The 14,133-nt window shown below is 48.8% G+C and overlaps 1 protein-coding gene across 1 annotated transcript in view; it reads right to left on the bottom strand.

The window, feature by feature from the left end:
- Positions 1-14,133, bottom strand: part of HMCN2 (hemicentin 2) — a 150,384-nt gene that overhangs the window by 127,167 nt on the left and 9,084 nt on the right. Inside the window, exons 2-4 of the mRNA XM_065879176.1 lie at positions 2,982-3,052; positions 1,651-1,809; positions 709-831 (exon numbers count right to left, since the gene is read on the bottom strand). Of these exons, the coding sequence (XP_065735248.1) occupies positions 709-831; positions 1,651-1,809; positions 2,982-3,052 (353 nt within the window). The remainder of the gene's footprint in view (positions 1-708; positions 832-1,650; positions 1,810-2,981; positions 3,053-14,133) is intronic.

Here is a 14,133-nt window from a genome sequence, read left to right as displayed (position 1 = left end):
CCAAAGTAGGAGTATTTACACCATGGAAATGGGCATTCTTGTTCCTTCCAGAGAGAGATGGTTGTGAATCATTTACCAACATGCCACTGGAAGGATCCCTCTGGCTCCTGGGGAGGAATGGACGTGCTGGGCAGAGGGAAAGCGGGGAGAGACCTGAGCAACTGATGGAGCCTGGAGGGGAGGAAGGGCAGGCACCTGGTCCGAGACCGAGATGAGGACGCAGACACCTGGTCAGCGCTGGGGCATCAGTAGCCCTGCACATCAGGCTTCAGGGCCGAGCAATCCTCTCCCTGCCAAGTTCCCAAGCTCGACTTCCTGTCCCAGCAACACAGCCCAAATCTGATGGCTGCCCCCATGCTCCTCCACCCACTCCTGGGCTCCTCGACTCTGGAGAGAAGCTCCCCCTACACCCCCACTCTGCCAGCCTTTGTTAGATCTATCCTACCAGCCTGGACCTCCTGGGGGACCCGGGCTAAAACCCAGGGTGCTCCTTCAAGCCCCAATCTTTTTACCGGCAAAACTGAGAAACCCACAGCACCTGCTTTGGGGGCGAGTGAGAGGGTTTGGCCAGATGATGCCAAAAATCCCTGAGCACCGGGCTTCCTGCGCTTCCTGCTGGGGTGTGAGCGCTCGGCACCGCTCATCCATGATGGCAACCAACCCATGGGCCGAGCCGCCCAGAGATGCAGCATGTCAGGGCCGGCTCACCTCGGTCACCTGCTGCCTGTCCAGGTGGAACACCTGCCCGGAGCTGGTGGCAGCAATCTCCTCGTAGGCCAGGTAGCCAGGATGAGTACGGTCACCACAGTCCCCCGTCAGCACGAAGACCACCTAGAAGAGAGACAGGCAGCCTGGCTCACGGTTCCTCGGCCGCCTTCTACAGGTATGAGTAGCAAGGCCAGAACCAGGGAGGAGTGACCTGGAGAAAGCCCCTTCCTCTCTCTGGGCTCAGGCGATGCATCTGTAAAATGGGAATGATATGAGTTCCCGCCCCGTGGGGGTCAGGACTGATGCAGGTCACGTGTTCACCACAGGGCCAGGAATACAGTAGGTGCTCGATAAATGGGAGCCGTTATCAAATCTACGAGGAAGGGAATGGAAATCGACTCTGCTCCAAGTGGCCCCTGGAGGCCGCAGAGCTAGAAGAACCTTGGAGAACCCGAGTTTGTTCCAGAGGGGAGAGCAGAGAGGCGTCCCAGCCCTTGAGGTCTTTCCCAAGGATTCCAGCGGGCGGGCCCTCCTTCCTTCCCAGCACACATCTCCTTCCCAACCCCTCTCTGTGAAAGCAAGAAGCAAAAACCCCAGCACGTCTTCCAGACCCTTAGACAATGCAGAGGCGACGCCAGGAGGAAGACGGATTGCCCGGGCTCTGGCGGGGTGTGAAGGGAGCAGGGCGGTGTGGTCTTTATCAAAAATGGGTCTCGCCAGGGAGGCCTGCGGCCTGGCAGACGGGGCGGGCGCATGAGAACACACTTGGACTTCACAGCCCAGCTCAGTCAGTGGGCTGGTCGGCACTGCTGGCGGAGGCTGGACCCCGAGAAGCAGCAGCTCAGCTCTCCGGCGGGGGGTGGGGGGGGGAGGGAGGGAGGGGGGGCTTGGGGCGGCCCTCGGAGACCCCAGCTTCCCCAGCACCCCCTCGTGCTGGCTCACCCGTGACTGTTTAAGCTGTAGCAGCTGCAGCACCTCGTCCTTCTTGTGGTAGTCCTTGGCGCGGGCGTCCGAGAAAACGTAGATGAAGGAGCCGGGGTTGGCGACCTCCACGGCAGCCTTGATGGCCCCCATGCTCATCTCTGGGCAGTCCCCGCCTCCCTGCAGGACAGGGCGGGTCAGCGGCTGCCGCCCACCTCCTCGCCGTGGGGACCACCCAGGGAGGTGGGGGTCCCCTCCAGTGGCCTCTGTCCTGCGCATCCAGAGTCAGGCCAGGGCCCCAGCCACTCCCTTCCCTGAGACACAGTGTAGCATCCAATCCGCTTCATCTCTCATCACTCACTCCTTCATTCATTCCTTCATACATTCACTCGTTCACTCACCCATGCCCGAGCGACACGGTCCCTCCCACAGAGTCTGGATGGGAGGCAGACTTTACATTAACAAGCACAACACAAGCATTTAGTTACCATTGTGAGGAGTGCTACCAGTGCGATAGGAGGGATGGGAGCCACCGGGACATCGAACAGATACGCCAAAGAAGCCACGTGTTAGCCAAGGCTTGGAGGATACAGGGGTAGAGGGGTTGCCAGGAGAAGGAGAGGTGAGGGGTGGGCAGAGGAAAACGTTCAAAGCCGCCTCCTCAGATCCTCTCTGTGACCTGCCCTGGCACCGATTCCACATAAACACATAGCCCTCCCCTCCCCGCCCACCAGCCAGGAGCTCTCTGCCCCCCAGGTTGGCACACCCAGCCCCGGAAGCAGGGTGTGCAGGTGGTAACTTCAGGAAACGCTTCTCTCTTTGGTTCACTCATCCCTTCCGTGTGCCGGGCCCTGTTCTGGGCCCTGGGGGACTTGGCGGTGAGCTAGACCGATCCGTGGGATCCCTGCCTGCAGGAAGCTGGGTGGGGGAGACGTATGCTGAACCAGGGTGTTCAGTGTGGCCCAAAAACCGAGGAGGCCATGGGACATCTGACCCAGTCTCGGGCCAGGTTTTGGGGGTCTGAATTGACCCCTCTTGAATCCTCCCTCAGCTGCCACATACCCCCTCCTTCCAAGCCTGCATCCATGCAGTAAATAATGACTACCTTCTACATGCCAGGCTCAGGGACTCCTGTAGGTACTTGGTTCACTGAATAAAGGAAGGAACCCCCCAAAATACAAAATCTGCAGGACCCCCAAGCTTGGGGGGAGCCCCAGGCAGAGCTGGGAGGCAGGTCATAGCGGTTGCAGGAAGCACCACCTTGGCCCCCAGGTGGGGCAAAGACCTTGGCCTCTAGCAGGGACTGGGCAGAAGGACACAGAGGGCCAGCAGCCAGGGGCGGGGCGGCCTACCTGCACGTAGAGTTCTCTCAGCTCCCTCTGAAACACCGCTGGGTCGGCCGTGAGGGTCACCGGGCCAATATCTGCAGGGAAGAGAGAGAGGACCAGGTGAGTTTGGACCCCCAGAAGCATAGCCCCCGCGGGCTGGGGCAGCAACTGTATGATGTGCCACCATCAGAGGGGGGAGGAGCTGAGGCCTGGACCTCAGAGACCTCCACAAATGAGGAAGTGGTAGGGGAGCAGCTCCCAGGGCTGCCAGGGTCAGATCTGGAAGGGAGGTCAGGCCACTTGGCCCTCTGCCCGCTCCAAACTGGACCCAGAGCTCCAGGGGAGCAGAGAGATGGAGCAGGGGGCAAACCTCCAGTCCCACCCCCAGACCCACAGTTCCCGATCTTTTGTGACTATGACTCCCCTAGAAACCTCCCCTCTACCAGCCCACCCAGCCCCGCATCAGCGGGAAGGGAATTCTGGGAAGACAAAGAAACAGAGAATTGAGCAAATAAAGTTTTGGACCACAGAGCAACTGGCCAACACCAGACTGACCCACAGAAGCTAAACCTTCCAGAAACTGCATCCATATATTAGCTCACTTGAAAAGAGCAGGACTAATTACAAGGGCTGTGATCCCAAATGTTGGCAAGGATACGGAGCAACTGAAAGTTTCACGCACTGCCGGTGGGAATGCAAAAATGGTTCAACCGCTTTGGAAAACAAACGGAAGTTTCTACAAAGTTAAACGTGCACCTGCCATAGGATCCAGTCTTTCCACTCCTAGGTATTTACCCAAGACAAATGAAAACATACGTCCACACCAAGACTTGTACTCAAATGTTCATAGCAGCTGTTTTCACAACAGCCCAGAACTGGAAACAAGCCAGATGTCCATAACTGGTGAATGAATAAACAAACTGAGGTACATTCGTATAATCAAATACCACTCAGCCAGAAAACGGAACGAGCTACCAATACAGGCAACCAGACGGATGAATCTCACAGACAGAATCCTGCACGAAAAGCCAGACACAGAAGGGTGCCTACTATACGGTTCCATTTACAGAAAGCTCCGGAACTGGTGGCATTAATCAAAGGTGAAAAAAATCAGAACGGAGGTTGTCTGTGGGATAGGGAGATCCAAGGAACTGTCTGGGAAGGCAGAAACGCTCTATATTGTGACGGGGATGTGGGTTCCACAGGTGTATCCGTTTGTCAAAAGTGTAAAGCGAAGATTTGCCCATTTCCATGTATGTGAATTTTACCTCACAGAAAAAGAAATGTAAAAAATGATCATCGTTGAGTGGGGGAGTGGAGGGTGGGAGGAGATACAGACGAAACAAGAATGGCAGATTTTTTTGAATATTTGGTGATGCTGGGGGAGGGGGATATAGGGATTCATTATACTATTCTGCTTACTTTGTATATACTTGAAATTTTCCCTAACAAATAGTTTTTTATTCAAGAGCAGTCATTGAAAGCCACAGCTAACATAAGACAAGGCTACCAGTGCACTGAGAACACGGCCAGAATTCCAACTCGCCACGTGGACATGTACACAGTGCGGGTTTTGCAAGATGATGTGGACATCGGATTTCTTCAGGAAATATTTCGTTTGAGTCCTTGATGAACTCTAGTAATGGACTATTTTTAGTTCAAAAATTCTATATTCCAGTCACCGTAAGAAAAATTCCCATACTTGGCAACTCGTCAACAGACCTAGTCCTTCTTAGAAAAGGAAGCACATGGAATTATCCGGCATTCATCCACCATTACCAAGGGAGGGTCTGGACACCAGCTCCTCTGCTGTATACTTTCAGAATCACCGCCTGGAGGGTCCTGCCGCTCTGCTCTGTATTTATTCCCACATCCAACGGCACCTTCCGCACCTGCTCTGGCCTTTACCAAGCCTTCTCCACTGGCTTCCTCCTGAACTCTGCAGTGACTAATTCAGCCAAACCCTCACCTTTGACCTCAGGCAGAGCTGACTGGAATCCTGGCTCCACCCTCCACCAGTCGTGCGGCTTCTCAGAGCTTTCTTCACCGTCCCAAGCCTCAGTTTCCCCATCTGTAAAATGATGCATTTCTCCTAGCTGAGAACCATCATTGTGAGAATCCATTAACGCGGGGAAGGAAACACCTCGCTTGGGTTAGAGCAAAGGCTCAGCAAACAGCAGCTGGCCCTGCTGATCTGAACGTACAATGCTTTTTTCTTTCTTTTCTTTTTTTAAATTTTATTGAAGTATAGTTGATTTACAATGTTGTGTTAATTTCTGCTTTACAGCAAAGTGATTCAGTTATACATATATATATTCTTTTCCATTATGGTTTATCACAGGATATTGAATAGAGTTCCCTGGGCTATACAGTAGGTCCTTCTTGTTTATCCATCCTATACATACTAGTTTGCACCTGCTAATCCCAAACTCCCAGTCCTTCCCTCTTTCATCCCCCCTCCCCTTTGGCAACCACAAGTCTGTTCTCTATGTCTGTGAGTCTGTTTCTGTTTCGTAGATATGTTCATTTGTGTCATATTTTAGATTCCACATATAAGTGGTATTACATGGTATCTGTCTGTCTCTTTCTGACTTACTTCACTTAGTATGATAATCTCTAGGTCCATCCATGTTGCTACACATGGTATTATTTCATTCTATTTTATGTCTGAATAGTATTCCATTGTATATATAAATATATATCACATCTTCTTTATCCATTCGTCTGTTGATGGACATTTAAGTTGTTTCCATACCTTGGCTATTATGAATAGTGCTGCTATGAACACAGGGGTGCATGTATCTTTTTGAATTATAGTTTTGTCTGGATATATGCCCAGGAGTGGGATTGCTGGATCATATGGCAGCTCTATTTTTAGTTTTTTCAGGAACCTCCATACTGTTTTCCATAGTGGCTGCACCAATTTACATTCCCACTAACAGTGTAGGAGGGTTCCCTTTTCTCCACACCCCCTCCAGCATTTGTTGTTTGTAGACTTTAATGATGGCCATTCTGGCCGGTTGACACACAGTTGCTGGGCAATCTCATACGAGGCAGACAGGCAAAGACAGTCTTGCTCCAATGAGGTCCTCAAATTCTAGTTTGACTGAGGACAGTAATAATTTTACTCAACGTTGGTTATTTCTTTATTACATAATAATATACATTCATTAAAAAATATATGACATTAATGATTCTGACATTTCCTAAGCACTTACTATGTACCACCAGCCTATGTGCTGAGATGCTTCCTGTGTATTAGCTCACTGAATCCTCCCTCCCACCTGTTAAGTCCAACTCTTACCCACATATTACAGAGGAGAAATGAAAGCCCAGAGAGGCTAAGTAACTTGCCCAAAGACACACAGTCAGTAAGCAGCAGAGCTAGAATATTAGCTTAGGTCTGTACAACTCCAGAATCTGAGCTCTTTTTTTTTCTTTTTTTAATTAATTAATTAATTTTGGCTGCATTGGGTCTTTGTTGCCGCATGCGGGCTTTCTCTAGTTGCGAAGAGCGGGCTGCTCGTTGTTGTGGCTTCTCTTGTTGTGAAGCATGGGCTCTAGGCGCGCAGGCCTCAGTCATTGTGGCACGCAGGCTCACTAGTTGTGGTGCACAGGCTTAGTTGTTCCGCGGCATGGGGGATCTTCCCAGACCAGGGCTTGAACCTGTGTCCCTGCACTGGCAGGTGGATTCTTAACCACTGCGCCACCAGGGAAGTCCCAGAATCTGAGCTCTTGACAACTGCTCTCTGTGAACTGTACACAGAAATTCCTCACATGCAGAAAAAGAAGGGAATTCTACCAACCAGAAATACTCTTATTTTTATATATAACCTTCAAAACTTTCATTGTAAATCTTATATAAGTGCACACTATTTGAAGCAGAATTTCTATTTAAGTATAAATAACATACTATTTTTAATTTGACTCTTTTCACTGAACAACACATTGTAAGCGTCCTTCCAGAAGGTCAAATATTCAGTTCAAAATAATTTTTAATGACTACAAAGTATTTCCTTTGTATAAATGTCCAATAGTGGTCTTGCCCATAGTGTTTTGTTTCCAATTTTTGTAATGAATAATGTTATTAAGAACATCTTTATATCCACTACATTCAAGCACTAGTTCCATTGTTTCCTTGGGATACACTCCCATAAGCAGATTGCTGGGCCAAAGGTAAGGGCATTTGTAAAGACTTTGGATGCAAATTCAGTAACCTCATAACTGTCCTCATCCCCAGACGTTCCTGCCTCTGACCCATCTACCTGTCGTTGCCAGAGAAGCCGCCCTTGGGGCCGGTTTTGCCCACATCACCCCTGCTCCAAAATCGACAGCAACTTCTCCTTGCCTGGAAACTGAGAGAAGCCTCTGCGGTACCCAGTTCTGAATCTGGGTGGCCCTGCCTTCTCCCATCACAATCTATCACAGGTGTCAGACTACCCAACCGTTCCCAAGGCTGGACCAGCGCTAGGCTGACCCATTCTCTCCCATTCACAGCAACATGAGAAAAATTAAGTTGGTAAAGTGGGTTATCATAAATTAAATGTGCTCCAATTGGAAGGACCACCCTTTATTCTTCAGTCCATCTGCTTCCTGCGTGGGGAGCTGACGATCGCTCAGAACAGTAACAGCCAGAGGGAGTTGATTCTCTTCATGGTTCTACGGGCTTTCTCTAGTTGTGAAGAGCGGGCTTCACAAGTTAAAATGTTATGTGTATGGTGTTACAATTTTTGTGTACGGTGTTAAAATGTCGGTCACCTATGTCAGCTCCCTCTGGGCTTTTTGCGCCCCCCCCCTTTTCTTTTCTTTTAGCTTTTAAAAAAAATGACTCTATTGGGTGGAGAAACCCAAAATGAGCAGCCCTGTGGTGGAAGGTGGGGAGAATGCCAGACGTAGCATCTAAGGTCTGACCTTCCATTGCCAAAGCCGTTCTGACATAATCTGTGCTTTGAGAGGGAGGAAGATTCTTCTGGGAAATTGCCCAATTCCAACTCCCGCACACCTGTCAGCAATGCTCCTCAACAGTTACCGCCTCATGCAACCTCCTGGGATCCCAAGCACTCGGCCAGCACATGCTGAGGACTAGGGATTGTGTGCACACACAGGACGCAGGAAATTCCAGAAGCCCTGGAGAAGCCCCTGGGCTGGAGATCCCTGGAAAGGACTTTAAGAACTCTGTCTTAGTTTCCTACTACTGCTGTGACAGATTACTACAGACTCAGTGCCATTTTTTTAAAAAATAAATTTATTTATTTATTTATTTTTGGCTGTGTTGGGTCTTTGTTGCTGCGCGCGGGCTTTCTCTAGCTGCGGCGAGCGGGGGCTACTCTTAGTTGCGGTGCACGGGCTTCTCATTGCGGTGGCTTCTCTTGTTGCGGAGCACGGGCTCTAGGCGCGTGGGCTTCAGTAGTTGTGGCACATGGGCTCAGTAGTTGTGGCTCGCAGGCTCTAGAGCGCAGGCTCAGTAGTTGTGGTGCACGGGCTTAGTTGCTCCGCGGCATGTGGGATCTTCCCGGACCAGGGCTTGAACCCGTGTCTCCTGCATTGGCAGGTGGATTCTTAACCACTGCGCCACTAGGGAAGTCCCCAGACTCAGTGTCTTAAAACAACACACATTCATTTCTGGAGGTCAGAAGCCCTAAAATAAAGGTCTCAGCAGGGCTGTGTTCCTTCCAGAGGCTCGAGCGGAGAATCCATTTCTTTGTCTTTTCCAACTTTTGGAAGCTTCCTTCATTCCTTGATCATGGTCCTTTTCCTCCATCTTCAAAGCCAGTAATGTAGCATCTTTAAATATCTCCCTCTCCCTCTGCCTCTGTCATCACATCTCCTTCTCTAATTCTGGCCCTCCTGCCTCCCTCTTAAAAGGACACTTGTGATCACAATGGGCCCAAGTAGACAATCCAGGATCATCTCTCCATCTCAAGATTCCTAACTTAATCACTTCTGCGAAGTCCTTTTTGCCATGTCAAGTATGAGATTTACATGTTCTATGGACATCTGCGGGGGTGGGAGGGGGCATTTTCCTGCCTATCATAGCCTCCACCATCCTGTCTCCTTCAAGAATGGGCTTAGACCCCTATGTTCATAGCAGCACTATTCACAACAGCCAAGACATGGAAACAACCTAAATGTCCATCGACAGAGGAATGGATAAAGAAGATGTGGTGCATATATACAATGGAATACTACTTGGCCATAAAAAAGAACAAAATAATGCCATTTGCAGCAACATGGATGGAACCAGAGATTATCATACTAAGTGAAGTAAGTCAGAAAGAGAAATACCATATGCTATACTTATATCTGAAATCTAAAATACAACACAAATGAACTTATCCATGAAACGGAAACAGATGCACAGACATAGAGAACAGACTTGTGGTTGCAGGGGGCAGGGGGAGGGAAGGATTGGGAGTTTGGGATTAGCAGATGCCAACTATTATATACAGAATGGATAAAACACAAGGTCCTACACACACACACACACACACACACACACACACACACGAATCACTTGCTGTATCAAAGAAATTAACACAACATCATAAATCAACCATACTTCAATAAAATAATTTTTTAAAAAAAGAATGGGCATCTTTTCATGTGCCTTTTAGCCACCTGTACGTCTTCTTTGGAGAAATGTCTATTTACGTCTTCTGCCCATTTCGCGATTGGGTTGTTTGTTTTGATATTAAGCTACATGAGTTGTTTATAAATTTTGGAGACTAATCCCTTGTCAGTCACATCATTTGAAAATATTTTCTCCCATTCTGTGGGTTGTCTTTTTGTTTTGTTTATGGTTGCCTTTGCTGTGCAAAAGCTTTTGAGTTTAATTAAGTCCCATTTGTTCATTTTTGGTTTTATTTCCATTTCTCTGGGAGACGGATCAAAAAAGATCTTGCTGCGATTTATCATACCAGATAGTGTTCTGCCTATGTTTTCCTCTAAGAGTTTTATACTGTCCAGTCTCACATTTAGGTCTTTAATCCATTTTGAGGTTTTTTTTGTGTGTATGGTGTTAAAGGATGTTCTAATTTCATTTTTTTTTACATGTAGCTGTCCAGTTTTCCCAGCACCGTTCATTGAAGAGGCTGTCTTTCTTCCATCGTATAGTCTTGCCTCCTTTCTCGTAGATTAATTGACCGGGATGGACCTAGATATTGTCATACTAAGTGAAGTAAGTCAGACAGAGAAAGAGAAATATCGTATGATCTCGCTTATACACGGAATCTAAGAAAAAAGTGATACAAATGAGCTTATTTACAAAAGAGAAACAGACTCACAGACTTAGAGAGCAAACTTATGGTTTCCAGGGGGGAAGGGTGGAAGGAGGGATAGTTAGGGAGATTGGGATTGATATGTACACGCTGTTATATTTTAAATGGATAACGAACAAGGACCTACTTTATAGCCCAGTAAACTCTGCTCAGTATTCTGTAACAACCTAATTGGGAAAAGAATTTGAAAAAGAATAGATACATGTATAACTGAATCACTTTGCTGTACACCTGAGACTAACACAACATCGTTAATCAACTTTACTCCAATATAAAATAAAAAGTAAAAAAAAAAAAAGGAATGCGCTTGGGGAAAAAAATTATTTGACTACAAACCTATGTGCCAAACATAATAATGTTGAGAATGAAGAGATCCGAAGACCCCCACCTTTAAAAAGATGGGGAAACTGAGGCCAGAGAGGGGAAGAGAGCCCTTCAAGGTCAGGTGGGAAGATTTGGCACTAGGGTTGATCGGCTTCATCACGCCAACAGTGACCCCTTCTCTTGTTCATCGTCACAGAACTCCTGCCCACCTCAGCGCCTGGCACATGGTAAGCGCTTAATAAATACTGTTGAGTAAATGAGTAACATTTATTTACTCATAACAAATACTGTTTGAGTATACTGTTTGAGCAGCTCCAAGTCAGGACCCTTTATCTTTTTTTTTTTTTCATTTTTATTTATTTATTTTTGGCTGCATGGGGTCTTTTGTTGCTGCATGCAGGCTTTCTCTAGTTGTGGTGAGCGGGGGCTGCTCTTCGTTGCGGTGCAAGGGCCTCTCATTGCGGTGGCTTCTCTTGTTGCGGAGCATGGGCTCTAGGTGCGTGGACTTCACTAGTTGTGGCACACAGGCTTAGCTGCTCCGCGGCATGTGGGATCTTCCCGGACCGGGGCTCGAACCCGTGTCCCCTGCATTGGCAGGAGGATTCTTAACCACTGCGCCACCAGGTAAGTCCAGGACCCTTTATCTTTATATCCTGTGCCCAGCACAATGCCAGGCATACAATCAACACCCAGCAAATATTCCTGAATGCCAAGCCTGCCTGATCCCCAGGCGCTCCCACCACAGCACGCTACTGCCCATCACTCAGAGAAACAGATCCAAAATGAGGCAGAAAACCAAATGTGGTTATTTGGGGCATGCAGAGGGGTTGGCCGTATTAAGGGAGAGCTGGCCAGACGGACAAAAGTGTTTGTGATTCCTCTTGAGTTACAGGGCAGGGCATTTTAAAAGCTCTGCCCCAAACTCTGAACAAAGAAGGCTCTCAGGGGAGAGCACACTTTACATACACGGACGCACTGATGTGTAAAAACTAGTCTGATTTCTTCCTTTTACTGAACAGATAATCCCCAAACCAGCTCTGGGCGCTGGTTGCTACTGACCAGTCCCATCATTCCAGGGCTGGACCAGCTTTCAAGATGCTCAGACGGGGCTGGGAGCACGGAGGTCTTCTCTCCATCTGTCTTCCTTGCTGCCCGACTGTCCACCTGCCCACCCATCCATCTACAGCTCCAGGCAGTGAGACAGAGAGAGATGCCTTCTTGTCGTTAATTAATGCTGGTCCACGGCTTCATTTGTCATTCCTGGGACCTACCGCACCATCATCACTCATCATGCCAAAGCTCCCCAGGACAGGGTGTTTTCAGCAGGGTAACCATTTCAAGACCTGTCTTCCGGCAGGACAGAGTGAGGTACCAGGACAGGGCAGGACACCTGGCATGTCCCCATGTGAGTTTGCCCACTGAGAGGGGTTGCTTGAGCCCCTGTCCATCTCCCTCCTTCACCCGGTCCAGGAAGGACCGGATCTGGATAAAAAGCCCTTCTTAGCATGATGTTGATGTGGATGACGATGACGGTGGTGGAGGTGGAAGTGGGTGATGATGCTGACAGCAGCTTCAATGCACCGAGTACTTACTAGTTTACAGTGTTTAGCTCAGTCCTATTAACAGCTCCCTGTTAGAACTGAGGATGCTAAGACCTTGCTGAAGGTCATATACAGCTAGCAAGTGGTAGTCAATAACTGTACTAGCTTCCTGTGGTCACCGTAATAAAATATCACAAACCCGGTGGCTTTAAACAATGGAAATACATTCTCTGAGTCCTGGAGGCTAGAAGTCCAAAATCAAGGTGTCAGCAGCCCATGCTTTCTCTGAAGGCTCTTGGGGAGAATCTGCTCCACGCCTCCTTCCTCTTCACTTCTCGTGATACTTCCAATCCTTGGTATTCCTTGACTTGTAAACACACCATCACTCCAATCCTTCTCCCCGTGTCTCTCTCCTCTCCTTATAAGGACACCAGTCACATTGGATTAAGGGCTCACTCCACTTCAGTATGACCTCATCTTAACTAATTACATCTTCAATTACCCTATTTCCAAAAAAGGTCACATTCTGAAGTTCTAGGAAGGACAGGAATTCTGTGACACTGTTCAACCTAGAATAGTGTCCAAGTCCACGTATTTGGCTCCAAAGCCTGTTCTGTTTGCCACTGGCTATACTGCCTCCAAAAATGAGGGTGATGATGGTGATGGCAGCTACCATTGTTTTAATATTTATTAAGCACCAGATTCTGTTCTATGCACTTGACATACATTCACTGAGAAAAACGTTACAGAAACCTATGAAGTCTCCTATTTACTATCTCCATTTTATAGGTGAGAATTTGAGGGCTAGTGAGGTAGAGCAAACTGCCCAAGGTCTTACAATGAGGAAGCATCAGAGATAGGATTCAAACCTGGGTCCATCTGACCCCAGATCCAAGCTCTCAACCATGCATGAAGCTGCAGACATATGGCACTTGTTCCCCAGCCCCTCGTTCCTGTTCCTGGAGGGGGCGGGAGGTTCGTGACTGAAGGTGGGCACCTGCCAAACAGCTGGGCAGATGCGGCGTGGGTTCCCTCTGAGCAGGGCTTGCCAGGTGCAGGGATGATTAAACCCATGACCTTGTCTCCACTTGTGCTGCCCTTGAGCATATGAGTCCCAGAAGCTTGGCCCAGAACCACCTCTCCATAGGGAAATATTTTCCACTCAATAAGACGAGGGGGTGGAGCCTCTAGGACGTATGAGGGTCACGCACAGGAAGAACCACCCAGCCCTTCACATGGGTGATCCTCCAGTCCGTCACCCAGTCTGTGTGTCCCAGTGGTCACGGTCACAGCCAGGCGCCAGAGAGCCAGTCTCAGAAAGACCTCACGTCCAGGACTCTTCCCCGAGCCTGCCTTTCCCACCTCCTTGAAAGCAGGGCTTGAACCCTGGGGCCACTCTGGGTGTGCACATACCCCCTCCTCCCGCTGCAGGGGCCCCAAGCAGGGTCTCACCATCTGCCACCATTGTGGGCAAATTGTGTCCCCTCTCCGGGACTCAGTCCTCCCGTTTCTTTTCTTTTCTTTTTTTTTAATAAACATTGTTTTTTATAACAGAACATACTTTATTATTTTTTTAAATTTATTTTTATTTTGGGCTGCTTTGGGTCTTTGTTGCTGCGCGGGCTTTATCTCTCAAGCTGCAGCGAGCGGGGGCTACTCTTCATTGCGGTGCGCGGGCTTCTCACTTCGGTGGCTTCTCTTGCTGCAAGGCACGGGCTCAGTAGTTGTGGCTCGCAGGCTCTAGAGCACAGGCTCAGTAGTTGTGGAACATGGGTTTAGTTGCTCCGCAGCATGTGGGATCTTCCCGGACCAGGGCTCGAACCCGTGTCTCCTGCATTGACAGGCAGATTCTTAACCACTGCGCCACTAGGAAAGTCCCTAAAACCACCTCTTCCCTGGGGAAAGTTGACAGCACGCCTGGCGACCCAGAGAAGATGCTCAAACTCACTCTCTATCAGACATACGCAAATTAAAACAGGTTACCATTTCTTACCTATCAAATTAGCAAAAAAGGGAAGAGTGACGTCCCCATAG

Source organism: Phocoena phocoena, chromosome 6 (genome assembly GCF_963924675.1).
Source record: "Phocoena phocoena chromosome 6, mPhoPho1.1, whole genome shotgun sequence".
Lineage (NCBI taxonomy): Eukaryota > Metazoa > Chordata > Mammalia > Artiodactyla > Phocoenidae > Phocoena > Phocoena phocoena.
This window is presented reverse-complemented; position numbering and strand designations above follow the sequence as displayed.